This window comes from Rhipicephalus microplus, chromosome X (genome assembly GCF_043290135.1).
Source record: "Rhipicephalus microplus isolate Deutch F79 chromosome X, USDA_Rmic, whole genome shotgun sequence".
NCBI lineage: Eukaryota > Metazoa > Arthropoda > Arachnida > Ixodida > Ixodidae > Rhipicephalus > Rhipicephalus microplus.
The window spans coordinates 195,479,046-195,504,712 of NC_134710.1; the positions used below are offsets into that span (position 1 = coordinate 195,479,046).

Genomic DNA, 25,667 nt, shown 5'->3' on the forward strand with positions numbered 1-25,667 from the left:
GGCCAAAGTCTGGTACGAGAACCATGAGGAGGAGATCGGCAATTGGGACACCTTCAAGGAGAAGCTTTGCAACTTATTTGGGAAGCCCATCGGTCGAAAAGCGGCTGCGAAGAAGGAGTTGTCTGTACGTACTCAGACGTCCACAGAGCCGTATATCTCGTACATACAGGACGTGCTGGCTCTATGTCGTAAAGTCGTCAACGACATGTCGGAGTCTGATAAGGTTGGCCACATCCTCAAGGGGATAGCGGACGATGCCATCAACCTACTAATGTGCCGGAACTGTGTGACCGTCAATTAAATTATTCAGGTATGCCGGCGTTTTCAACTGGCTAAAAGCAGGCGCATTTCAAGACCATTCACTCGACTGCCGAACACCGCTGCGACGTCCTCCTGTGAACAAACGCACCTACCGACAAAATCACAATGATGATTGCCCCTGATCTTCTGCCCTGTCAGGCTGCGCAACTCCAACACGTTCTAACTACCTACCGACATATTTTCGACATTGATGACCGCCCTTTAGGTCAAATGTCCGTCGTGCGTCATCGAATACATACCGGCGATGCTAGTCCTGTTAGACAGCGACCATATCGTGTTTCCCAGTCCGAACGCCAGTTCATACAACGAGAAGTCGAGAAGATGCTCTTCAAAAGAGTCATAGAGGCATCTTCAAGTACATGGGCGTCACCTGTTGTTTTAGTCAAAAAGAAGGATGGCAGTTGGAGATTTTGCGTTGACTACCGTGCCTTGAACAAGATAACCCGCAAAGACGTATATCCGATGTCACGAATCGACGACGCCCTTGACTGCCTTCAAGACGTGCGATACTTTTCATCTATAGATCTGCGTTCGGGCTATTGACGATTTTCTGTCGACAACTTAGACCGAAAAAAAACTGCCTTCGTCACACCGGATGGCCTTTATCAGTTCAAGGTTAAGCCTTTTGGGCTGTGCAATGCCCCGGCAACGTTCGAACCCATGATGGCCTCTCTCCTCCGTGGTTATCAATTGTCCATCTGCCTTTGCTACCTCGACGATGTGATAGTTTTTTCCCCAACATTTGAAAGCCACCTAACTCGTTTGTCGACCATTCTAGCTGTTTTCCATCGAGCGGGGCTCCAGCTGAACTCGAAAAAGTGCAATTTCGGCCGACGAGAAATCACTGTCCTTGGTCATTGCGTAAGTACTGCTGGAGTCCAACCGGACTCTGACAAGATTAGCGCTGTGAAGAACTTTCCTCTGCCTTCTTCGACCAAAGATGTTCGTTGTTTTGTGGGCTTATGCTCGTACTTCCGACGTTTTATATGCAATTTCGCTACGATTGCACGCCCACTAACTGATCTTCTCAAAAAGAACGCGCCATTCTCGTGGGGCCAAGACCAAGCAGCTGCGTTTGCCACGGTGATCGACCCGCTCACTTCACCACCACAATTATTACTATAGTAAATTATTGCACACAAATATAAAAAATATTTCACTAACTGCACTTGCCAGAAAGCATAACACTTTAATAGTTCAGCTTGTGATTGTGATGTATTGGGTTCAATCCACATGTTGAACAAACCTTTTGTATCTTTTTTTATGTTCAAGCTCTTTATTACAAAAAAAAAAAAAGCTTTCGTAGGTGCCCAGATGACTAGTGAGCATGAGGCCTCTGGTTTGATTGAGTAACAGTCAATACCCATGTAGTTAAATTTAAGCAATTATAAAAGCAGTCTAGGTGGTCACAATTCATGCAGGTTCCTACACTATCAGTTTTGGCTCGAAAGGCCCCAATTTTATCGTTTTCTTTTTAATTTTCTCCCCTGTTCTCACCGGTCAAGCAACTAAGGAAAATAGGAGTACTTGGGGCATTTTTCAAATACACAGCAGTACTGATTATCTCACTTCCGTTGCCTTTCTTATTACTGCTTGCTTGTCATTTTCCGATCCCGAATGCTGTGTTGCGCTGATGGCTGCACGATCGTGACCGAGGTTTACCGGGCGAGCAGCGACGTGACGTAAGCGCGCGAGATAGATGATTGCTGATGTGTGTGTGATAGAAAGCTGCTTCAAATACGCCTTTTTGTTAACGGAGCCCCAACTCACGACGACGAAGGCCCTGTTTTGCTGCATCGCAACCACCTTCGGCGCACTGGCTGCCAACAGCAGTAAACAGATGTTGGAAAAAGCACGAGATCGCAGCAATGATGTAACAGAGGATTGATTGCAGGAGACATTGCCCCGCGAGCGAGATGTGCCAACAACGGATTGTCTTTCAAAGGCACTGTTGGAAATGCAGCAGAACTGCACATTATATCGTCACGTTACGTGCGCCCCCGTCAGCAATGGAGAACTACCGCATTCACTCGCGTAGCGAAACGCACTCACATAATAAACACACCCCCGACTTCAGTCGTCAAATTGATGATCTTTTACTTTTCACTGAGTAATAAAAGCACCCCGTATATTCGTCCACTGCAGTCCCGCTAACTGACACCTGACTCCTCCTTGCCTATAAATCTCTTCCATTTTTCATTATTACACCAACCCCCCTCGCTCACCTCGGCACGCTCCTACACTCTCCCCCCCCTCGCCTGCTGCCACGCTCCGTATACTTTTTCTTTCAACCTGTGCGCGGCACGTACCCAGTCATTTTTTAATATCTATGCTCCACAGCGAGGTTCACAAACAATGCGAGTATAGAGACATCGCAGCTGACAAGCACCCAGCGAGCGAAGATCACGAACTTCCCGCGCCAACAATTGCTTCCTGCTAATATGAAACTTTAAGGCCCAACCACATGCACGCAATTTTCGAGCGACGAAAATAGGATTTGCTTTCGCTATGGTTCTCGCGAAGGACCATTTGTCGCCATCGCGTCGCAGGTTTCTGAAATACCAGAACGAAATCGCTTGTCACCCAGAAAAGATTGTGACTACTTCCGCAACATGGTCCCTGATTCTCGCTTTGGTTGCAAGCGAGGCGGCCGCCATATTGTGTCATTAATCTATTTATCAACGGTTTGTTTTGATGCTTTGGTGGTACCTTGCTACAATGTTGGTTGCTTGGTACAATGTCAATGGTGTCGTCACGGTCGTTGTGCGAGCTTGCCCCGAAGATGGCAAAGTGCGTCGTGGCGTCAAAGCACACGCTTCTAGGCGCCCCTTGAGATCACAGCGGATACCACTGTTGCGGCTAAACAATTGTGAGAAAAGATCACTGCGAAATGCTTTTAAGCACTAACCACATGCACGCGATTTCTTCGCGACAGCAACAGCGACGAAATTTTCTGTCACGGAGACCCATCCGTCGCCACCACTTGTCGCGTTGCGTGTTTCTGGAAAACTAGAAAACATCACTTGTTGCTCAGAAGCCAGCATGGCGATTTCCAGCAACAAGGCTGCGCCCTTGGTCCCTGCTTCAGTTGCAATTTGCTCTCAATGCTTGTTATTCCCGCATACTTCAAGGAATGCAAAGTATCGTCTACCTTTTTTACCTTCTCATCTAACGCGGAGAGTGAGAGAGCGGCTGTATTTTGTCTTAAGTCTTGTTATCGAAGGTTTGTTTTGATGTCTCGATGCATTGTAGCAAGCGGCAATTTGGTCGCTTGCTATCATGCGAAATCGTCGTGCGAAGTGCGTCGTAGCCAGTCGTAGCCGTCGTAGCATACGCTCCTGGGCAGCCTGTGGTGGTTAAACCAAAGATTGGGAAAAAAAGAAGGTCGTGAAAAGCTTTTGTGGCTTTCTTATGTCACACAAGACAGTAATAAATTTAGCTTGTTGTAATCGACCAACTTTTAAATTTATATTCGCAATTTATGGGTATGCCCGCGATAGTTTTCTTTCAAGCTACAATGACAGTTTGTCTCCGACATGCAGTTGAAGCCCCCGTGACGCCACGGCGTGACAGAGCACGTTTGTAGCTGTCATTAGGAAATTTTGTGCATGAGGTTTGGGCTTTATGGCGTGCACAGGCGGCACAGGAACAGCTTGCAGTAGATAGCGCCTTCGATTGATAGATAAGTGGGGTTCAACGTCCCACAACCGCCATAAGATTATGAGAGATGCCATAGTGGAAGGCTCCGGAAATATCAACCACTTGGTGTTCTTTAACGTGCACCCAAATCTGAGCACACGGGCCTACAGCATTTTCTCCCTCCATCGAAAATGCAGCCGCCGTAGGAGGGATTTGATCCCGCGACCTGCAGGTTAGCAGCAGAGCTCCTTAGCAACTAGACTACAGCGGCGGAGTAAGATAGCGCCTTCAACCACCGATGACAGAAGTGTAACAAAGAAGCTGAGCGACCCAACTTTTATTGCGATAGCAATTATATGGACACTCTCGGCTGAGTTTTGCCACCGACGTCGCCGTCACTCACCATATACGTATACGTATCTATATATATATATATATATATATATATATGAAAACTCAAGAAAGAAAAAAGCTGCCCACGGTCGGCGCCCAACTTGTCGCGATGCGCTGGCGCGCGCTTGTCTCCTATGCGTACTTTGCCCCACAGATGTGGGGGGTTTAGATGCTTGTGCACGCGCGCTTATCTTTTGGTGGGAAGAAGCGCATGCCTTCGGCTTTGACCGGAACAATTTCACTTAGTTGTTGGGCGCACAAAGATCACTTCGCTCACTGGAGAGTCCCCGTTTGCGAAAAAAGCGAGCTTTTCAAACACAGTAAAGTAATAACTGGGACACTTGTTTGCACTCATCTGTACCTGTGATTACGTTTCGTGCACCGTTTTTGTCTCAACAGCGCGCTACGTGTCGAGCGGTAAACGTAAGTTCGCTCTCGTCCTGTGTGTGTTGCTTTCGTGCGTCATGTGTGCATGAACAGCGCGCTGCATGCTTATATGTGCTACCCGCTTTCAGCGTTACATTTTAAGTTGTTGCTATCGCATTCATTGGTTCGCCCTTGCGGCAAAACTGTAACTTTTTTTTTTTTGCATTGGCGCATTTTTCGCTCATACCGAAAGAGTTTTCATGGAATTTGTCCCGCGTAACAAACACAGACCCAACTTTTCTTCGATTTTTCACGAAAAAAAAAGTGCGTTCATTACGCGAGTAAATACGGCATTTGTGATGGCGCCATTGTAATGTTACCGAAAGTGCATGGCCTTTTCTATGTTTGCCACTGCACTTGAGCTCATTCAAATGAGCTCAATAACAATGCGAATGAGCTCAAGAACACTTGAGCGCATTCGCATGACCATATCCACCACCATAAAATCATTCCGGAACTATGAAGAGAATATACATACTGAAGTAGCGGCACAGCTGATGGACGACTCGTCAGGTTTTGAAATGTGCACGCACGTTTGTACAGCGATCGATGCATTAGCGAAAACTGGCGTGACTATACATGAAACGCGTTACCATCGTACGTCAAGCTGAGCGCGTCCCTAGCTAGTTGCGTGCAGTGCATCGCCTACTAAGCTCACTCCATCAGCACCGGACCCTGTAACATATACGCGTGCATTTGCCCTTGCGTAGAGATTTGTTTTTTTGTTCTTGCTCACTCAGCATGGGACCGAGATTATTTTATTGAGCCAATGCGGCAGCGGCGAGTTGCCTTCGTTTTCATGAGCGATATGCACTTGCGATCCCGAGCACAAGGGCGCGGCAGCGGATGCTTGCATGAACCATAACAGCGCTACACCCCTAAGCCACACATATTGCTGCTAAGGCAGTACATGATTTAGATTGATTGAGATGTTTATTATTGATAGATATGTCACGATTACATGCCGCCGTATTTGTTGGTAGCCATCATCACACTGCCAATGAATTTCCCTGCAGGCATCACTGCACTCGCGCCGAAGTCATAGTAATCACTGCATTATCTACTGAGGCTCTTATTGCAAATGCGCAAAATTCCAAGTTCTTCACAGTGACAAATACAAACGAATATTCGTGAACATTGAATATTCGAGGAATATTCAAGTTTGAATATTTGAAATTTTCGAATATGTGGTTATCAAATCGAATATGAATATTACAAATGCAACATTCGACGAATACTCAAAACTTTCAAATATTCGCACACCTCTAGAACTTGTCAACAATTAGGTCCTACTATCACGTTCACCACTTCCAGCCATAACACGTCTGTGCATTTCCAGTGCCTGTAAAGACATTGTTGCACTTGTCTGTGAAGACATTTTGCACTGATGCCAAAGTTTCAGCATCCGAAACTTCAGGCGTTCATACACAGACTCTATAAGGCTTTGGGAAGTGCTGTGAAACTCAGAATTTTAGGGTACATTTTAAAAATTGGTCGTCCAGAAAACCTGCAGTTGACATTACACCATAAACAGAAACATCCATTTATGCAATGGACAGTAGACCCAAAAGAGAGCTAAGCCCTTCTGAAGTCTTTGTAAATGCATACGCTTTTTTTGTGATGTCATATGACAAGTTTCAGACTGCACTATGCTTAGTACTTGCTACTTCCTAGAGAAAAATTGGCCCCGTATCTGCATGTAATCTGCAAACGTCCTCAAAAGACGATAGTCTTACGTGTGCAGAGAGCGAACAATTTATTTGATGTTCTGCGCAAGAAAATTGGAGAGTGGTATTTTGGAGGTGCTGCGTTAGAGTGCCTCGAGCGTGCAGCGGAGGCGAACGAGCGCATCAAGTCACGTCACACGTCAGACATGAGCGTCATCTGGCAGTGTTCTTGGAAAACAAAGCACATGGCTCTGAGACCGGTTTGCGCGCCCGTCTCAGAGGTGATAAGGTGTAGAACACAAGGCGACGGGTAGGTGCCACCACCATCGCGTCTTAGCAAAGCGTTGGAAACACTCACCTTTTCGTGCAAGCGTTAGATGGTCAGCGCAGCGTGATAAGCGCTACGGTCTTTAAAATTACTTACGTATGCCGTTTCTAGTAAAATATGCACATGCAGAATACATGCGTGTCATTATGGTGCCCAAGACTTGCACAATAATTGCTTATTAATTGACAATTGCACAAGTATGAACGGCAACATTGGTGAGCGCTGCGGATAGGGTCGACCATTTCAAGTACACGATGCCGTTAAGAGTGGACAAGCAGACAAATGTACAGACAGACAGACCAAAATTTTTGCATCGAAGGTTCCCAAAAAGAACTATCGTCTTTAAAAAAAATTATAATGGGGCAGGCACCTGGGATATTCATGGTCTTTATGATGACTGCTGTCCCGGCGTTTCCCTCCTCCACTGCTGCTGCTTTCTTTGTCTGAGCTAGAAGTCTCTGCAGCAGGTACACGATCTGCGTCACGCTTCATTAGTGGTGGCGTGTATCGGTCCTGCAAGAAAGACAGAATGGTTTATATACACAATGTGGTATCAGAAACAAAATATTTACTAGTAAATTATTAGCATGATGAAGTAGCAATTAGACCTAATTTGCGAAATCAAGTATGACCACCAGTCACTGCAAAAGAAAAGAGGTTCGATCAGATGACGTATGACTGCATTGAAGTTTTAAGGGGGAACACAGGTCTCGGCGATGAAAAAAAAAAGCCCAAAAAAATAAATTTTTCAATTTGCAATTTTTTTTCTCTTGCGTCTACCAGCAAAAAATCAGCTCGAAATAACGCATCGTTTAGCCCAAATAAATCATATTGCCATGGGCATGGAAGGAGATTGAGCCATGCCAATGAGAGTATGTGCCATTTGTGACAAAGAAGAAGAATGGTTGTTGTGCTCGTGGTCTAATGCTCGGTTCAGCTCGACGTCGATGCTCTTGTGAACAGACGTGATTTATCCGTAATCACGTGACAATATTTATATGCCGTAGCACTTGGTTCCCCTTACGGAAAAGCCGAAAACAGCCCTATGTTATCTTGCTCATCTCACGCTAACCACTCATCGCAACACCATCTTAGCCTCGCCGAGTAAGAACCATGCCATAGCATTGACCCATAGCAATCATGTGAGAAAGCGGTGCCTTGTGATTAGAGAGCATGGACGGAACACACACTTGATTTTCAAAGGCCTTGTCACGCGCGCGCAGCCACTGCCCCGCTTGTTAACCATCATTCCTGAAAGTTTTGCGATCGAAATCAAGATGGCAAAACGTGCTCGTAAGTTCCACATGGTTGGGCTGCTTCAGCAAGTGGCACAAGAAAGGTGCCACGCACCCCGAGAAGTCATCACAGTCAGCAGCGCCTACATCGGCACAGCCGAGCGGGACAGTTGATGGGCACACGCCACAATGTAGCAGCCCGACACGAGCACAGCCACCGATCGGTAGAACTTCTAGCAGTGGCGACACGCGCCCAGAGTGGCGTAAATCATCAAAGTTGTCAACGAACATCTCTAATCACCTTGGCGGAGCAGCACAAAGAATAGCGCGACGAAGCGGCAGTGCAACACACGTGAAGACGGCGGTCGCGACGGCGTCCACGGTGGTGTCAGAATTGGCTGATCGCGGTGATACTGCGTCGAGCAGCCAGGAAACAGCGTCGCCATTTGTGAATATGACGACGGACAACGTTGTTGCTACAGAAGACCTCGCAGTCGCAGAAAGCGTGTGACGATTGTGACCGCTGCCTCCTCTACTGCAGGTATGCGTGATAGACGTCAGACTCTGCCCAGGCAAAGCTGCGAAAGAGCTGCAAAAGACGCCCATAAATAAAAAAAAAAGACCGCCCATAAAAGACCGCCCATAAATGGGTATTGCAAAGAGAGTCGTCTGCAAGCGAACATGCATAAGGCCTCCTGTTTCCTTGGTCTTGAGGCGTGGTTTCTTCAAAAATCAAGGACCTGGCAAGCTTCTTCCCTCAATCCAACCCTGCTTCAGAAAAGTAAGAAGCTTATCAAAGGAAACTGGGTACATTGCAAAAGAGCGAGTGAACAACTTTATTCACTTCCTGTAAATTATCAGGCTGGGTTCCCGCCCAGGAGTCAGCTGAGAGATCATGTCCCTCAGTAGTTTCCTTGGTCTGCTGAATTGCCCAGAGATGATTATCTAGTGCTAAGTTTTTTTTTTCAAACTTTTTTTTTTACTGACTTTAAGGGGCGAAAGCTCCTTAAGGCGTGGGTCTGTACATCCTCTGATGTATATAGTTGTAGTAGTAGTAGGTAGCACCCTCTAGTTAAGCTCTTGCAGTGTTTACTAGATGGACCTGTAGTTGATAAAAAGATGCGAAATTCATTTGCTGTTGGAGCATGCTCGGTGTCGCCGGATGGACAAGGCTGCAGAGCGGCGATTGCGCAAGGCGGCAGCGTGCGCTTTCAGACAGAATCTCGATGTGCGAGCCCGCGAGGCAGAAGCGCGCCAAAAGCTGCGTGATGCCGCCGCCAAGATCCTGCCGTACATGAAGCGGGAGGCCCAAGCGGCCCGGCATACACACACAGCGTTTCTCATGTCTTTAAATGATGATCGACTGGGCGAATTACACAGAAGATTCACGGTTTATCAATGATTCCCTCCGGAGCTACGCCCACTCATCTTGACCCCATGAATATGCTGCGATTTTTTTTTTCGATTTGTAGCTGTGATGGATTTGCCTTTAGTGACAAGCACAATCATGTTTCGCCACCATAAGTCAAATCGACGCGTTGAATCATTTTCCCCCATTTTTGGCATCAAACGAAAAAGACATCACGAAATACAAGAGGGGGGTGCCAAACGCAAGCATGAACATCAGCGTTGTGATCTCATAATGGCTTGAAGTGGCCGGAGACACGAGAGTAAGGTTTCCCACTAAGGTGAGAGTCTTAAAGGCGGTGTGCAAATGTTCCCGAAACTTCACGTTTTAAAAACCAACTAGCAAAAAAATCGATTTCTGCGAAAAAAAGTCACAGTTTTTTTTACGCAAAGGCGAAGCAATGAATGCGATAGCAACAAATTGGAAGGTCACGCGCCAAATGGCAAGCATGTTGAAACGTGCCCCATGTTTCTCACGCACAAATGACGCAGGAAACGTACTCACAGGTATAGATGAACGTGAATAAGCGTGTCAGTTGTTACTTTGCTGCGTCTGAAAAGCGCACCCTTTTCACAAACGGAGACTGTGCAATGATTGCACTGACCTTTGTGCACCCAGTAAGACGACGTAACTGACAGAATTCCAAACGTGTGCGTGCGGCCAATGCTCGACCAGTCAAAGCAACGCTGCTTTTCGCAAACTGTGAACAAAACCACAGCAGTTACGACCATAGATACATAAAACGACTTAGTTTTGAAGTCATGTGGATTGAAAACAAAACTACCGTTTGCCGCAACCACTGGCACAAAACCGCGGTCGTGGCAATGCGATAGCGATTGTTGAGCTCCGAGGGCACGTCGCTGATGCAGCGGTAGGATTAAAGACGGTAAAGATGTAAAAACGGCTAGAAGCGTTGTGGCGTTTCTGTCCAAAGAAGCTAGTTGCGAACAAAGCCAAAGCTTTGACCTTCACTTTCACGGCAGCCAGCTGCGCTGTCCCGTCTGTTCATGTGTGAAGACAAACACGAGTTGTTATAGTGCTAGCAATTATACGGGCACTCTGCGCTGGATTTTGCCGCCGGCATTGTCTTCGCCGTCACTCATCGTATATGTATACGTATCTATATATATGAGAATGCAAGAAAGAAAAAAAAAATCCTGAAAAACATTCCGCTGTGTGGAATTGAACGGGACCTCTGAAACGTGAGTGCGAGGCATTAACCACTGAGCCACGGAGAAGCTTGTCCTTCAACGCTCAAATGGCAAGCTATCTACCACTTATTGCTGGTGATGGGCATCTCGGGGAGGGGGGGGGGCAACTATCATGTTTTCAGCATTACCAGCAAAATGGCACAATGAGCCTACGGCAGCGCGTGTTCTCATCTCCCACGTGTACTTTTGCCTCTCAGAGTGGAGAAGATGGATGCTAGCTCACGCACCCTTATCTCGCGGTGAGGACGATCATACGTCTTGGCTGGTATTGGGCTTTCACTAGAATGTTTCTGTGGTAGTTACTGGGTGCACAAAGGTCAGTGCAATCATTGCACAGTCTCCGTTTGTGAAAAGGGCGCGCTTTTCAGACGCAGCAAAGTAACAACTGACACGCTTATTCGCGTTCATCTGGACCTGTAAGTACCATTCATGCATCATTTGTGCGTGAAAAACGTGGGACAAGTTTCGATCTGCTTGTCATTCCTCGCGTGACCTTCCAATTTTTTGCTCTCGCATTCATTGATTCACCTTTGCGGCAAACTGCGACTTTTTTCAAAGCGCACTGCGATTCCAACAATTGACACACACAGTGAGAGCGCTACAACATCCGTGTCATTTGGGATGATGCGTTTCTCCTAGTACCTACTTGAAGAATCATCTTGTATAATGCCTTCCAAGAAATTGTAGCTGCCATTAATCAGCGTCGTCTCGGGTCACGTGGAAGTCGAGGACCGAAACGACAAAGGTGGCAGCAGCGTCACCTGTCGCAGCGAAGGTTGCAATCGTGGAGCCTCGCCTTTCAATTTGAAATTTTCCGCTCAGAGGATACCGTTTTCGCGTTTAGGCTAGAGCAGGAGATGAAAAAAGTTTTTCGCCAGCCTGCATAAAGCAGGAGATTAAGACAGCTTGCCGCCGTCAGGTGAAGTGCTGGTTACACTTGTGGAACGTCCGTTTCACCACGGTGCAGTTCCTCGTTAATAGAGTCGACCTTTTTTAACTTAGAAGTCACACTTCTGTCGTAAGACACCGTCTTTCTTTTAGGAGGCAGGGTTCTTTGAGATGTAAGCAGGCACATTTGTAAATATCGTAGGAATCGCATTCGTTTGTCAGTGTAGGGCAATCACGGAGGGCTTCCTCAGATTCACCATTGATGACATGCTTGTATACACACGGATGGTGAATCTCTCATCTAAATGAGCTTCGCACATAACGCAGTTCTTCTCCAGTGGCTTGTCAGCCAGGCAAAGGCCCTGCACCGTTAATCGTTGGCAGGAACAGCGAACAGCCTTATTATCCCGTTTGTGGGCCGAAGGTGCAAAGGAGGATTTTTGCTATTTAAAAATCACCGTGGCATAGCCACGTCAGTATGTACCGAACCGAAAAGGGTTCAAACCAGCCCACTACTGCAGACATTATTACAACTCGTGCCCATACCTGTCTGCAAGCGACGAAATACAGGGCACCGGCGGACGGCGGGTGCTCAGGGGTGCTCTCAACAGATCTCAATAGCAACAGGCGCGCTACCCTGCGGTGGCCTGAAATACCAGCACACCTCCGAACAATGCTGACATGCCCCTTCTACCCCCGATAACGTCTATAACATCGTTCCATATGAACATATCTAGTTTTTTACGTCCCAAAGCCACGGTATGTTCATGAGAGACACCGCAGTGGAGGGCTTCGGAAATATCGAATTGGTGTTTAGCACAATGCGCAGAACACAGACCTCTGGCATTTTACTTGTACTGAAATGGGACCCCACGGACAGGATCGAACCCGCGATGTTCGGCTCAGCAGCGGAACACCGTAACATCTGCTCCACAACAGCGGACTGAAAAATTCTTCCGAGAGTACGGCTCAAATTTGGTCAACATGCATGAAAGTCATAAATTGGTCAAACCATTTGTACTGAACACAGTCTCATGCTGTAAAGATTGCCTCTTTAGCAAATCTACTTTACTCGCTATATCTCAAAAGACGATAAACAATGTCCGAGAGTGCGCTCCTAAACACTTTCGCAGTTCACATTACTCAGTATAGAGTGTAGCACTATGCCTTCACATTATGATAGAAGCCATTAGAGTTACGTAAAGACATAAAAATAACACATCTTAAAGTTACGTCCAGCGTGAAAGCAATACAAAACCGCCTTGGTGAACTTACTGCACCAAAGGGCGGCTATGGCACAGTGGGCAAGTGCATCACGTTCAGAGCAGTGAGGTTGTTCGTTTGAGTTGCACTACAAATTTTTTGTCTTTATACTTTTACAAAAAGTTTTAACGTTGCAGCTTTATTGCTCCAAAAGTATCACTTGTTATATTTATTGTTTATTTATAGTACCTTACAGAGCCCTCGAGGGGCATTGTGTAAGGGGGGCCGTACAGATTGTACGTGAGAAATATATATATCTATACAGCTAAACACGGTTATATCGAACCCACATATATTGAATTTTTGGATATATCGAACTCATTAATTATCCTCTTGAAATTGAAAGTATAGAAATTCGCGTGTCCATATCAAATGGTATTTTTACCCACCTCCATATATATTGAATACTGCGCGAGCTTAACGGTGCGCAAGGCGCGCTTTGGCACTCGCAGCGCCTGGCGATCTCCATGCGGCGCCACTCCTCCGCCAAAACCCGAAATGCTCTAAAAAAGGTACGGACGAGAGGGCTCGGACAGCACAATTTCTAACTAGCAGAACGTTTTTTCTTTTTTCATTTCTCTTTCTCTCTCTCATGCTTCGGCCGTGTACCTGTCGGCTTAGAGAGCAGGCACAAAGGACCGCCGTCCTTCTCCTTTCGCCTTTTCTTTTATTTATTTTTGCTGTTTTGCGAGTTTTGATCAGCCAACCACAGCTCGTGCCTTTTGCTGTAGCCCTCGCAGGTGGCCATCACCTCCCGAGCGCTTTGTTGCTTCCGCTGTCGTGTTGCCTACGTACCGCCGCATGTGCAGCATTTCTTTTTTGCGTGCGTTGTGTGCAAAGTCACTGCGGACTCCTTGAATCGTCGATTTCTTGTGCAGCTATGGCCAGCGTCAAGAAGTGCAAGACCCTTGACTTTGCGATGAAGTTGAAGGCTATTCAGCGTGTCAAGGCAGGGAAAACTATTCGACCGTTGCAGACGACTTCGGGATACCACGGAGCACTCCGAGTACTTTGTTGACAAACAAGGCAGATATCAAGGCATAGGTCGCGGAGCAGCAAACGTCAGGAGCCTGTCATATTCGTGCTTCTGCCCACGGGAATATAGAAAAGGCACTATATGCCTCGTTTTGAGAAGTGCGCGCGAAAAACATTCTGGTTGATGGTCCAATGCTGACTGCCAAGGCCAAATGGTTTGCCCCTGCACTCAGTGAAATAACTTCGCCGACAACAGCAGTTGGCTTCACCGATTCAAGCAGCCCTATCACATCGTTGGCAAAACCGATTCTGGCGAAAGTGAAACTGTCAGTGGCCAGGACACCCAGCAGTGAGTCGGAAATCTCCACGAAGTTTTCTCTCGCGGAGATCTTCAATGCCTGGCGAAACGTGAAGATGGACACAGTGGTCAACTGCTTCCGCAACGCAGGCTTCGAGACAGCAGAACTTGCGAAAACCGATGAAGATGATGACGACGAGCACATAGACAACGCATCTCACGAGTTGTCGTCCCGCTTCCCGGCAGCAGCTCCACACGAAGTGTCGGGAAACGACTTTGTGGAACTGTTATTTCAATGAAAGTAGTATTTTGAACCACCCCACTAAGCAAACAGTGATCAAGTTCATATTAGCATTTGCTGCACCTGTCAAATCATTTGACAGACTCTGCGAATTCAAGTATAAATCTTCCAAGCTCGCGACCTTGAAATTTGGGAGATTCGTGAAACCGAAGAGTAGGGGTGGCGAAAAGAAAAAAACTGCCGCACAATTTAGTGTTTTTTTTTTTTTTAGAGAAGCAGAAATGTCATACACCGCTCCATATGATTTGCAGTAGCTCATTTAGACGTCAGTTAGTATACTAACAGCCCCTTCCAAATCTCAATATGCTTTTTCGCTCGAGACAGGTGTATTGCGACAAAGGTGGCTTAAGCAGCATTCTCTGCATGGGTTAGAACCAAAGCCAAGAAATTTTCTAACTGCTACAATTTCCCCCAACTTCCCACCTTTTTTTCTTCTTTCACCAGGGGGTTAAGTGCTGCTTCGGCTCGCTTGCAAAGCACGTTCGACCAGGTAAAGTAACAACGGCGCGCCCGTTGGACCAGCGACGGTGTCAGATATCTATCGTCAGGAACATGGCCGGAACAAGGCAACATAAAAAAAAAGTTTTATGTGCCACTACTAAGGCAATCGACGTGGTCGCTAGCAACGCTGGTGTTCGCAGCTCGCCGAGCTTCCAACTTATGTTTCTAACAAGTCGCATTTTCAGACTAAGAAATTTATATTTCCCGCGAAGCGTTGGTGGCTACAGCAATACATTTTTGTCTTGAAGTTCCCCAATCCCGGAGATAGATATCCTCTGCGGACAATGAACCGATCGGCACCCAGCGTTATTGCTTTATCTGGTCCTATTTTAAGTAGATTCTAAGCCTTATAGCTGTGGCCTGCGCGCTTTGACGGATGGCGGAAACTGCAGGTGCCGACATGGCCTGTATGTCTTGCCAAAATAAACGCACCTGAAAACTTTGAGGCTGGCTGGACATTTTGGCGCACCGTTGTGCAGTTTCAGGAAACTTCACGGTACTAGGAATCGGAAATTGTATCAAATTGGCTCACTTGACACAGCTGTTGCACCCCTGTATAATGGCTTGGAGTGGCCAAACTCACGAGGGTATGGTTTCCCACTAAGGTGAGAGTTTCAAAGGGAAAGCGCAAATGCTCCCGAAATTTCGCGTCATCAAAACAACTAGCAAAAAAAATTGATTTTTTCGTCAAAACAACTCATGTATGCCTTCCTATGTGAACGAACGGAACGGCACAGCTGGCTGCCGCGAAAGCGCGGGTCAGAGCTTCACTCACTACTAGATTCTTTTGGGCAGGAAAGCCAAAACGTTTTTAGCCTTTTTTACGTCTTTACGGCTTTTAATATACCGGTGCGTCATTCACGTGCCCTTTGAGCTCTAAATCACAATCGCGTCGCCACGACCGCTTTTTTTCTGTGCGGCGGTTGCGTCAAATGGCAGTTTTGTTTTCAATCTACGTGCCTTCAAAACTAAGTCATTTTGCTATCTACGATCATAACTACCACGGTTTCCTCCACGGAGTTTGCAGAAACCAGCGCTTCTTTGACTTGCCAAGCGTTGGCCACGTGCATACTTTCAGAGTAATGTCAGTAACATTGTCGCCATACATGATCGTGTTGAACAACTGTGGTTTCGTCCACAGCGGTTGTGGCATACGTGTTTTTGCCAACCGTGATGCGGGTTATACGTTGATATTTATCAGCATGTGCCTCTAAGTGTACTCACGAGGATGATATTTTGTTGTAGATTAGGGTGAACCATGTCTTCATCTTGAGCTTCTTTCGGGATTGCTGCTGCTTGGTAGACGCTGGTCGCTATGCGGACGTGATCAGCGACGTGGAGGCCCCCTCTTGGACGTACAATTATCTTGTAGTCACCTCGAGGTAAATGTGGCATGCGACTTTCTTTGATGAGTAGTCATAGACACTGCTCGCCTTGTTTCTTGTTGTAGTTGCCATCTGTGGTCTTATTATTATTATTAATATCACTATTATTAATATCAACATTTACTGTTATTGCTGCTTTTGTTCTCGTTATTATTAAAATCATTTATATACAAAGAATTACACCATCTCTCGCTAAAAGGAACCATGTGTGGATGCAAAGCAGCGGATAGATAGTGAGCGGCACCTGCAAAAACTCATCTACGTCGCCTTCAGCAAGTGCACCAACATTCAGAGCCTCTACCTGACTAACGCTGCCAGTGACTATCGCTTCCACCACAAGAACAACAACATGGACAAGAACATTATGGACGAATTCAAACGCCTCGACAACCATCGTCTCGACACTGTCATTCGACCTTAGCTCCAGTACCTCCGGTGTTTTTCTCCCCGCCGACTCGAGAGAAGGAGGGGGGGGGGGGGCATTGGAGAAGTTAGAGAGGGGGAGGGGATACGCATGAAGAGTGGAGGTGTAGATGCAGTGAGAATGAGGGAGCAACAAAGTCTCTGCCATAAGCTGCTTCGCATCTCATAATCCATCTGGCTGTTTTGGGCAAGCGAATAAGCGACCTCTGGGCTGATAGTCCACTACAGTGAACTAAAGTAGTCTTGCACGTCCATGCATTGTACGACACACCAGAAGCCCCCAATGTTAGAAAAAATGTCAAGGAAGAAATGGACGTTGCCAGTCACATACGACCACACAAAGAAAACGATGAAGTCGGCATGTAAACGGTTCTCATTATATGGCCATGAAAAGTATTGTTCCCCATTATTCAATGCGTTCATCAAATCTGCATACTACGCTAACTTTTTTTCAATGCTAATGATGCATTTAAAACTTCGTTCCCGCAAACCCTGTTGTCACAAAATTAGCACGCCAGTGCAAATTTTAACTGTGAACAATGGCTGAAAAAAAATGGTTTTATATATTTAAGTTATAACATGATACATACGCATTACAAAAGGAGCTGTCGCTCTCCGGTCACACATTTTCGCCATCAGCTACACTCTAGGCCCGGGCTCTCGAAAATGTGGCCCGTGGATCTCTCGCCAGTGAACTACGGCCTGCACATGACTGTCTTCATCGCACTTTTCTTACTCTCTCTTATTCTTCCTGGCTTTCTTTCTTAATAGTTCTGATCATGAACTACACAGGCATAACTTACCTAAAGCACTTTTTTCTCTAGGGACTTTCCAGTGTAACGAAACTATATTTCAGAACTATCCAGATTTCAGCCTTTTTTGGAGGTAGTTTATGCTGTTGCAACAAATACGCTGCTCAATCACCTACGAAAATAACCGATAAATGAGATAGAGGAAAAGTATTTCAAATTGTAATGTTAGGCATTTGAAACATATTAGCCTTTTTGTGTGTGTTTTGTGCCCCGTTCAAAGTCTGAATCAGCCAGATATGATACTGAAACCATCTGATGGAGCCAATATAGCATGTTCACACGAGACATCAAACACAATATCTTGAGCTCCATTAGCAGAAAATGAATTGACATTGTAGCTTACCGCCTTATCGTAGCCGATAGTAAGGTCGATATTCGTGATCTGCCTTCTTACTGAGATAGTGGGTAAAACATGAGTGTATAGATTTTTCTGGTGTAACTCTCCTGCTTGGGCGTTCAATACGCACATTCAGTTAGAGACCTTCAAGGTACGTTAACGAGAAATATGAAGTTGAGGTGGAATGAGCAGGGGCATTGAAGAATGTGTCGTTTTGGTTGGTGAGAAAAGATACGATAGTAGTAGAGATAAAGCCGAGATCCAATATCTCTTACTCAATTTCTCTCACCCCAGACTCAGTGCTGAATGGAAGTCGTCATGAGTCAGATTGCTCTTAGCCAATTAGAAAGTGCCATCACACGTCACCACACCTGCTATCGTCCGCTGCTTGGCTGCGGTGGAGTGATGCGGCGGCTTTCATGATTGCCACGATTTCACGATTTCATGATTGGCTTTCATGATTGACACACGTACTTTGTTCATCAACATCACAGCAAAAGGAGGAATTGGCGAAACTGACCGTCCCGCGACCGCACCTCCATCGGTCGCACCAGTTAGTTTCCCAGCTGATGCGGAGAAGGTAGAGACGACGTAGAGACGGCGACCGGCGGGACCATGTCGGAGACGGCATCAGGCTTCGCTCGGAGGCGGGGGACTCGCTTTAGGCCATTGCTGTCGGGGACGGTGGTCAACCAGGTGAGAGGTCCAGGTTTCGTGCATACGAGGCGGGTATGTCGAAAAACGTGGCGACACAGGCGTTTCATACATATGAGCCGGATACTTCCAAAAACGTGGCGGCGGTGCAGGCGGCCGTCTGCAACAGAAGTGCGAAATATGCCCTGGGAGACTACATGTGTAGCAAACGGGGACTTGTCGGCTTACATTAGCAGGAGGTGGCAGAAGTACGCGGAGGCGGGTCGTGCTCCGCAGGAACATTTTGTGTGCTGACGCATAGTAATCTTCTGGTAGAAACCTGGTTGATGATGGTCGGAGGTCCGCAGCGGCACGTTGAGATGATGACATCTGGTGGTGGCCGTTACCCGTCGGGGAAAACGAAAGCCGCGGGGTGAAATCTGCAGTTTCTGTGCATGATTGGTTTTCAACGTGGCGCTCTCGCATCTAGTAGGGAGGTGGTTTGGGGCACGCGGCGAATGAGCATCGATGGTGAATGTCACCTGCTTGAAGTCGTACGAGCTCTTCTCGAGCTACCCGATGTATGAGGAAGAGAATGTCCTCGCAGGCGGCGACGTCCATACTTGCAACAGTGGGAACATTGTCCAAGCGCCCGAACTTGGGTAAAATTTTCCGGGTCTTCAACGCCTCGAATGCGCGACACTGCTGCCTGAAAATAGAAGGAGTGTTCAAGTTTTCTTTCGTTATCAAAAAATTGTATACGTCTTCGGCGATGCCTTTTAACAAATGACCGACTTTGTCTTCATCAGACATATTTGTGTTCACAATCCCACAAAGCTTCAATATTTCTTCAATGTAGGTCGTGCACGTTTCGCCGGGCAACTGAGCCCTACGTGACAGCGTTTGCTAAGCTTTCTTTTTTTATGGAACTCGTGTCCCCAAAGCAGTTCCTTAACAAATATATCCCAGGTAGGGAGGACATGTTCATGGTTCTCAAACCAAAGCAAGGCTGCCCTGGCAAGGAAGAATACTACGTTCACAAGCTTCGCCGTCGCACCCCACTCGTAGTAGCAGCTCACTCTGTCGAAGTGTTTTAGCCAAGCGTCCACGTCTTGTGTCACCTGCATCAACACGAGTACTGCAATATTTAATGATCCGACGATTTTGCCACATGACTTCATTGTGACGTCACATACTCCTTCTATTTGTGAAGTCATCGCGAAGTCGCCTAACGCATACCCAGCACCTCCACCAAAGCTGTTACGGATGTGATGGGTTTATTTACACTGAAAAATGTCAGCGCTCTACCGTCACTGCCGAATCACCATCGCTTGAGAGCGTCCTACCTCTTCTTCTTTCTCGCTCTTTCAGACCACGTTACAATATGTTGGTCGCGAGGTGCAAGGGTTCGTGCAACACATGTGCGATTGTTAACCTGTCCTTTTTTCTGTGTCGACTTTCACCGAGCAGACGGAGAGTCGAAAGGGAAAGCGGTGCCGCCGAAACAGCTCGGAGAGGAAACCGCTCCTCTCGTTGGATCACCCCTAACACCATCTATGTCGTCATCGTGGCCCCACCCAACCAGCAGCGCCACTTCCAGCCTATCCATCACCCTCATCACCGGGACTTTACACAAGAGGCGCCTGGTTGACCAACCGCCAGGCCAGGCAGGAGAGCAAGCTGCGCCTGAGCCACTGTCACAAGGAAGAGCCTACCTAGCCGAGCCATGGTTGTCCGGACACCCTTGTGGCCTCCGCTACTTCGAGGCCATGGTGTGGCACACCGAAGATGAGACTCGAGCCCGCCAGACCAGCGGAGCTGTGACCTGATGCGGCAGCCCAGACCATGCTGAAGAGGGCGGCCTGGGCCAGTGCTAAACAAGACCCGCCACCAACTGGCAACTCTCAGCCTCGACCAACGACCTAATGGTGGGGGTCAACGGGGCATGGTCCGGACCAGATTTCTACAGGCACCAGATTCACAGAGGCAGTAACGGCGGAGGAGGTGACAGCGGTGGCGATGACTGGCCATGATGCAAGTGGGCACGGCAACACTGGTGGTGGCTACTTTTGATACAGCGGCGACAAGTGGGGGCACCGGTGGCACCCATGGCAGAGTGTCAACTTCAGTAGGGCACGGATTGAAACCTACCGTCCTAGCCTTCCTCGATGATGAATAACGAAATATTCTCATTTCAGTCTGTCGTTCGGGGGGGCCTTCTTGAGGCGGGAGAGGATGTGGGGGAGCACGTGCGCCCAGCCTCTCTTTCCCTTTTAGGGCAGCGCTACAGCCTTGTTGCGGAGACATGACTGTCCCTTTGAGAGTCAATAAAGCCTCTTGCAAAGGGATGGAACACCCCTGTGGCCTGCGCTCGCGATCGCCCTTTCCTGGCGCATGAAATGGGTTTCCCCTCTCTCAGCGAGGGAACGTATTCGTGTCATAGAGAGGGAAACCGGAGCGGTAAAGAAAACCAGCATGCTGACAACCGGACGTTTTCTTTAACACCAGCCTTGGAAGGAGGAGGTCGAACCCGCAAACCCCTGCGAGCCGAGGACGACAACGACCAAGAAGTAAGCATCTACCCTTGTTTCTGTAGTATTGCCTCGCGCCATTTATGCGCTATTGCTAACGTATAGCAATAAAGCGTCGTTTTGTTGACCTAGCCTGTTGCTTTAGTCGCCCGAACCCGTGTAGCTGCAATGAGACAAGCTACAGATAGGAGACGTTAATCGTGCACAGTACGACAGTGTGCGGCTGAAACATTACCTAGGCTTCTGCATCAGCCGTACATAGAACGGACCCCCAACAACATGCAGAGTGCTGCCAAATAGAACTGATGCGTGCCTATATGCCGATGGTACACATGCATACATCCTTCAGTTTCTCACAATTTTTCCCACTTTTTAAAGCTCATTTCACCTCATTAATGACATGAACACATTCATAATAGAAGGAGGAAAAAATTATTTTGAGAATTTAGCAGCCTGGGTGGTGTGGATCCCACGCCTAGGTGTCAGGATAATTTGCCGTTGCAGCTCTACTTCCTGTATCTTAAGTGTTATTCTGCACGAGGCCCACCACTGGAAACACGGGCCCAGCAGTCGACATGCTATGACATTATAATCACGTGATGCCATCTTGCTTCACATAACCTTGCTCTAAAGACGCATAGCCAGCGGCGTTAGTGCGTTTTTTCTCCGAGTTTACCCCTTCAGTCAAGTCTCGTTTCACAACCAGTTCTTTTGCACTGGCATCTAGAAATAACAGGAGCTTGGAAAGCGTGACCAATGTTTTCGGTGTGGCTGTGTGCCACAATTAGAGCATAGCGCATGCAAAAGAGCAGGGTGCTACTTCACATTCACGGTTTTACTTCAAAGATAACGAACATCACGGCACATGGCTGATAAAGCTAGTTTAGAAGGAACAATGAGCTGGAAGAACTTCTGAAAAGGCGACTTTATCTGCGGACAAAGAATACAAATTAGTGAGTGGCATTGCCTTCTCACGTGACACCTCCATCTTCATCAGAAGATGCAAACCCCTCAATGTCTTCTAAAAAAGAATTACTTCGGGCACGTCATCCCTTATAATCGACCCCATCCTATGCACGCTGATCGAGGAGAATGTCGTGGGGAAGGTACCGATACACAGAGAAATACGAGGGGTGGCGACGCAATTTGATGAAAAAAAGCAGTCTGTGAAGAAGCTTGTCATTTGAAAAGGATCCGAATGAAGCCTTGCAAGAAAGACCGTCCTTAGTTTTATCATATCGTTCTTTTATTTCGACGTCTACCCATGAAAACTCGCTTGAAGGTTGACATGTTTGATGAATTAGTAAAGAGCTTTCAATCGCAACTCTTCAGCCACAAGAACGAAGACAGCGCTCTCCCTGTGAAACTCTATGGCTTTCCCTTTCCAATTATCACTAGGGTTATATACACGTGAAAGAACCAAGATGTTTTGGGCCAAACCAGAAGAAAAACATTTCAAAAGAGATTAGTTCAGTGGCAAAGCTAGAAAAAGGCTAGAGAGGTTCCACCTCCCACTGCGCCGATATTATCACATTTGTATGTGTATATACATACGCACAAATAAAAAACATATGACAGATCACCAATAAAAAAAAGTCCAGAAAAAGTTTCTGTCCACTACCCAGGATACGTACGTTCATAATTATATGCTCATGTGTAAACAGGCTTATGCCAACCTGTTTATCTTATTGCTTTTTATGGGCTTGTTTATGAGAAGGAGCCACAGGCTCCCAGAAGATTATGTTTCGTTTGTTGAAGGAAAGGAGCACCATTTAACTAATCAAGGGAGCCTCTAGCCTTTTGGTTGGTACAAGGGGAGAAAGTGAGGAAAGGGGTGTTCAAACAGCATGGTGGCATGCCTTCACTGATTTTGAACCTGTAGGGGCGATCTTTCCGCAGGACGCGGGGTGCTGGCATCCCGCTTGGGTCCTTAGGAAGTCCCTAAGTGCATGTTGAGTGGACTCGCCTTAGCGCCTCCTTCCAAGTGGCACCAGGAGCACTTGTTGTACCCCTTTGCCCCCCCCCCAAGTTACGCCACTTTGCCCCCTTAGTTACGCCACCAGATAATGTCAGATAAAGACACCAATGTAAAGCAGCAAAAGCGACATTAAGTAAAGTGTTTGGCATGTGATAGATCAAGACCAGATGGTCTCTAGTTGTTTTTTCTTCCTCAGCATGCAATTGCTGGTGTGTGCAGTTTGGTTAGAATGGCCATTATTTAGACAGAGAATCAGCTTTACTTGCAACTTTTACTGACCTAATAATGCAAATGTTCAGTTAGAAGCAACACGGGCAGCATACATTTTTAGGCTTGAACAAGCAAAAAAGTATGAATTAACCAAACTTGTGTAGAGGGCAGTTTGAATTACGTGGCTAGTACATTGAAAACATAGCAAGCCAACCAAAAATTTAAGATTTGTTTGAATAAACCGAAAGTTTGAATCATCAAGAGCTTAGTATCATGGTTTGACAATATATTTAAAAACTGCTAAAAAAGTACCCAATGCACTAATGTTTCAAGATCATCACATTGTGGCTTGCAGCCACTGCTGAAGGTTGACCAATTCCCCAGTGATTTGTAACGTGACCTCACTTTTTCTATCATATATGCACCAGTCCTAAAGCTATGACAAAATGCTGATGTAGCTTACAGTCAGCACACAAAGCAACACGTCTTGCACATATCAAAGCAATCATTGCATGTTTTAATTACAAAATTGACATAGAGCACTGGCCAATCAACCTGTATTAAAACTGCACCTTGTGATCACCAACACGCCATGAGTCATGAATGAAGTGCCAAGGTGCCCGTTAATGTCATTTGAACTGGTTTGAATAGTTACTCACAAGAAATGCCACAGCTCTGAGTCTCCTGCCACTACGGGCTCGCAAATCATAAAAATTTTATGGCGTGCACTAGACAATGTGGGTCTCTCGTTACCCATAGACACCCGATGTGCTATGCAATGCAACGTGCAAAGACTTTGCTAAGTGCAAAATGCTATGCAAATTTTCTCAGCTAAATAAATAAATTACTAGCTGATGGGGATAAAACAAAAGCTGGCTGCACTCGTTCTGGCTGCTCGCATTCTGAGAGCAGCCAGAACGAGTAGCCAGAACGAGCAGCCAGAACTCGGCAAACCTAAGATGTCCTTCACGGCACCCTTGGGTTCCACAGAACCCAGCTTGAAAATTCATAATATAATTGATCACGTGTAGCACTTTCAAGAAACTGATGCGCCATACCATTTTTATGGAGTTAGAAACTATAAGGTCTGAACACCTGAGGTTCCATCACTAAAACATTTTCTTACTTTTGAGTCTGGGGGAGAAAGGAAGCGTGAGTGCTGGCTGCCTTTTGACTGATGCTGGGCACTCTTCTGTGCATGACTGCTCTTACTGGTTTCCCATGACCTCTTAGAAGACTCCTGCATAGAAACGCAAACGTTTCTAGTTATCCCACTACACTTTACATTTGAAGCATATCCTTGAAGGATATCCTTAAAGCATATCCCTAAAAGGGCTCTGCAATACTTTTTGAGCATGGTCAGAAAATGCTGCCGACTGGTAGTCGAGCCTCTCGAGAACATGCGAGCCAAATATTATGGCACAGCCTAGAATTCAGAGTAAATTCTCAAAGTCAGCTAAAAATTGCTTTCTCTTCTTTCAACAAATGACGAGACAAGATCAAAAATCGGTCATCAGAGCCATTGCATCAGCTATCGGCTGATTTGAGTGTGGCGCGCACGGCCATCACTGGAAGCACGGCAAGTCGCGGGAGGCCGCAACTTGTCCACACATGCATGCGCGATCGCACTAAAAAGCAACGTACTCGAAGAAAAAAAAATAGTGCTCAAGGTCGCGAGGTGCATGGTCGTATCTTTTTTTCCCCGTGCCATCGCTCCCTGCTCAGCTTCCAGGGCTTTCTTCGGGACGAGAGTAAAGAGAATGCAATTACAGCATGCGACAAATTTTTTTGTAACTACGCTCATATTGCGCACATTGAAAAAAGTATTTGCTGCGATGAATTCCTCTGGCAATAAGTTCCTGCAGTGAATCCCTTCTATGGCTACTTAAAAAGGTGTTGCAGCGCCTATAAACAAAACACCCTAAAAAGTACATAATGACATAGGTCACTGGACAATTTTTATGCAGCAAGGGGGTACGAGCATATGCGAAAAATGTTTAGTGCATAAATTATGCATATGCAAACAATGAAGGAGATTGAGGAATCCCCACAATGCACAGAAGGAAGCTTATTTGGTGGTAATTACAGTGTTGTCACCATGGGAAATTTATGAGCACATATGACATCCCTCTGCACCAGCATAAAGATGAGATAAGGGCGCCATGGGGCTTATTAGTTACAGTGCTCAGCAACTGACCCAAAATATGCACATTGGATCCCAGCCATGGCCATTCCATTCTGATGGGAAGGAATGCTAGAGGCTTGTGCACTGTCAAACCTAATATCAGCCATTCTGCACAGCATACAGTAGGTTTGATAATCCACAATTACCTGGGCAGTAGCCATAGATACTGTATATACTCGTGTAATGAATGCACTTTTTTTTCCCGAAAAATCTAAGCAAAGTTGGGGGTGTATTTATTATTTGGGGCAAATTTTATGAAAACTTTTTCGGGATGAGCAATAAAATACAGTAATGCAAAACAATGTTAGGTCGCTTAGCC

At 46.6% G+C, this 25,667-nt stretch overlaps 1 protein-coding gene across 8 annotated transcripts in view; it reads right to left on the minus strand.

Moving 5' to 3' along the window:
• vir (VIR_N domain-containing protein) overlaps positions 1–25,667 on the minus strand; it is a 431,173-nt gene that overhangs the window by 288,932 nt on the left and 116,574 nt on the right. For 7 of the 8 annotated variants that reach the window (XR_012887826.1, XM_075881178.1, XM_075881177.1 and 4 more), the window contains 2 exons: positions 24,290–24,403; positions 7,145–7,287 (listed from right to left, as the gene is read on the minus strand). Coding sequence is in view for 7 of the 8 variants with exons in the window: in XM_075881178.1 (XP_075737293.1) it covers positions 7,145–7,287; positions 24,290–24,403 (257 nt within the window). In the remaining variant the exon portion in view is untranslated. The remainder of the gene's footprint in view (positions 1–7,144; positions 7,288–24,289; positions 24,404–25,667) is intronic. The other variant, XM_075881182.1, reaches the window with a different exon arrangement.